Raw genomic sequence first — 3,168 nt, forward strand, 5'->3', positions numbered from 1 at the left:
CCTCGCCCTTTTATAAACTGTTAAACTAATCAGATCTAATTGTTCTATCACGCCTAATAAAGATAATATGTTGGCAAATTGGATTATCATGCTAGGTCCCTTAAAACAATCTAAATCAGATAATCGCGTTCGATCTAGTACTATATGTTGCATATTGTTAAAATCAACTCAGATTAGTTTAATAGTTAACGCATGTCCCTTCAATTATTTATGCTGAGCTAGTAAGGATATCCTGCCTCTGGAGTTATCGAAGAGCGAGTACTCCTCTCGGTAGTTACAGTCCCCCGAACTCTCAATCACTACCTTGCGGGTGTATGTTGAGAGATGCCCACACCAGGGATCACAAGGGAACCTACTGCCGTCGTGGTCAAACATAATTGCACTCCCTTTATGTCACGATAACCGGGTTTTGTCAGTTTTTCTCATCGTCGTTAAAAACTGAATGGCGACTCCTATATTACTAGTCAATTGGGTGTAAACTCACAGGAAATCCAATTACACTTGATTTGACAAAAAGAAACGTCACACCCACGAGGGACGAGTTCACGCATTAGCCTCGTGCTTTTTCGACCCCCTCACACCAAATCTTGGATCTTTTGTCAACTGGAGGATAGGGTGTTGGACCGATTGGTGCTATGACTTGTTTTTCGACCAGCCGATCAAATGCCTCACTGTAAGACATCCCGAGTTTTGTGAAGACTCTTTGGGGCCTGCCTTGATAGTTGCTCTGGTTAGCATTGCTTTTGAAGTTGTTCGATTTGGGACATTGAGGAGCCTCTAGGGCGTTAACCTCATGAACTTTGTGTGTTGTCTCAGGTCTCTTCCCCTTCCATTTTTTAGTTTGCGGAGCTGGGGCTGCGGGTGCTTTCATTAGGTCATCCTCTATGTCGACCCCGATGTCGTAGGTTCTCTTGAAGCTTTCCAGCCGTAGGTACTTCATGTGAGCATTGTACTTTGGAAGAAGACCGGCGATGAAAATCTTGACTAACTCTCTCTCGGAGGTCCGGGTTACCATTTGGGATGCCATTGATAGGTTATGATACATATGACAAAACATAAATCATGCGGAAAAACCTTAATGCCAGGAAACATATTATTTACACACACTAGTGGCAAAAGTCTCATATGCGTCGCTCATTTAAGCCCATTTGCGTGGAAAATTGGTGCGACGCAACTGGCAGCGACGCAAATGAAAAAAGTCATTTGCGTCGCACTTTTGTGCGACGCAAATAATAGTTATTTGCGTCGCAGTTTTACTAAACAGCGACACAAATGACTTTTTTTTTGACATCATGAAAAGTCATTTGCGTCGCAGTTTTACTAAACTGCGACGCAAATGACTTTTCATGATGTCAAAAAAAAAGTCATTTGTGTCGCTGTTTAGTAAAACTGCGACGCAAATGACCTTATCTGATGTGGTCATTTGCGTCGCTGTTTTACTAAACTGCGACGCAAATTACCTTTTTTCATTTTTTTTTCATTTTTTTTTCATTTTTTTATTGAGCAACTTCATATTTCATGTATCTGGATCACAATATTATATATACAAGCATAAAAAAATAGTGGAATATAGTTTAAAATTTCGACATAATCTCCTTTGTAATATAACCCTTCCCAATAATCGGGAATTATAATACACACCTGTCAAATATAGTTTTACAACCCCATTAAAAGGCAATCCATCATATCATATCGTTCAACCAACATGTTGATAACGAACCTAACAAACCAATATTACAACAAACTAGCTAGCTAGATTTACATCGGAATTGGTCAAAAAGTAATCAGCCCAAAATTCTTTAACCTCATTAATCTCCTCGAATGAAAAAGGCTTTGTTCTTGAATAATCCTAAAAATACACATGCAAGTATATAAATAATTAGGTCGACAATCAATAGTTATGCCTACTTCAATTTATTTAAAGTATATCACATACCGTAGTAAGATCTTGACTATCACGATGCTTTGTAAATATATCGTACATAAAACGCATGACGTAGTAGCCACACTCTAGTGATCCCGGTTGTTGAGGACACTACATGCATTAAAAAAACAACACAAGTAAAATTTATATGAAATTATACGTAGTAATTTTGAAAAACTTGATCTTTAGGTAATTATACCTGTGCCGCAATCCAATTCAATTTAGTTCCTTTAGATTTTCCATTTTGTGCCTTGTAAGTCCGAAAAGCCCTACACGTTTGACAAAAGGGGACTTATAGCTATATACTTTATTATATTTTTTTATCATGTAAATGCAAAGAATTCATAAAATACTTACAGGTTCAATTGGTTCTTAATCATCAAATTTCTCTTCTTCTGCATAGAATCAAATAAGTAGACCGGAGATTTAGCCAAGCAAATAACTAAAAGAATCCAGTGCCTCCTACGTACAAACAATAAAATTATGTCGTTAGAAAAAAAATATTAACAACAATGATTGATATAATATGAAAAATAAATTTAAAATGTACTTACTTTTCGTAGTATGGACATAAGATGAATGACTTAGAACTGAGTGTTGCCATGGATTGCGACATGTATAATAGAACAAGATTTATATCACTATACAACATGGTTTCCGAGATCATCTCCGGGCACATGAATCCCAAAGCATTGGTAGGATGATCAAATTCATCCCACGACTCATATAAAGCCCTACATAGCTCAATAACGTTAAGACAATTGAAAGTATAATAATTAGGAGAGAAAATTTAATTTAGGAAACTCACCATATAAGAACTTCCAATATCGATATATTGAGCCATGCTCCCGAGAGAAGTTGATTGATGTCTTCAACGGCGATAACAAGTTCACGGTCGTTGTCAAAATTGAATGCCCCTTTACTAGCTTGCAACTTAACATCCTCCCCTTCTTTTAATTTAGAAACCATAGTTTTCATACAATTGCACTTAACTCCCAAATTTTGCGAGCTAAATTTGGGAAGAAATTGTTTGTTTGCCTTAGTGTTGGACCCTTTTGTCTCGCGTCAACTTCCAACCATTACCTTTTTCCCTTTAGGCCCTTTGCTTGTAGCCCTTTTCTCATTAGGCTCTTTTCTTGCAGGCTCATTTACCTGAGTTATGAATTTCAAATAACCATATACGTACATATTAGTGAACATAAGTGTATAGATATATTATTTTCGAGTCAAATTTGATGCAATAA

At 36.9% G+C, this 3,168-nt stretch overlaps 1 protein-coding gene across 1 annotated transcript; it reads right to left on the minus strand.

The window, feature by feature from the left end:
* Positions 1-1,644: 1,644 nt before the first annotated feature.
* LOC110805921 (uncharacterized) lies at positions 1,645-2,893 on the minus strand. The gene is made up of 6 exons (XM_056829959.1): positions 2,733-2,893; positions 2,572-2,658; positions 2,282-2,386; positions 2,124-2,193; positions 1,937-2,035; positions 1,645-1,849 (listed from the first exon to the last, which is right to left on the minus strand). Exons 1-6 carry the CDS (start codon positions 2,891-2,893, stop codon positions 1,745-1,747), a joined length of 627 nt encoding a protein of 208 aa, XP_056685937.1. The 3' UTR covers positions 1,645-1,744.
* Between the last annotated feature and the right edge of the window lie 275 nt (positions 2,894-3,168).

The sequence above is a fragment of the Spinacia oleracea genome, chromosome 5 (assembly GCF_020520425.1).
Source record: "Spinacia oleracea cultivar Varoflay chromosome 5, BTI_SOV_V1, whole genome shotgun sequence".
Lineage (NCBI taxonomy): Eukaryota > Viridiplantae > Streptophyta > Magnoliopsida > Caryophyllales > Amaranthaceae > Spinacia > Spinacia oleracea.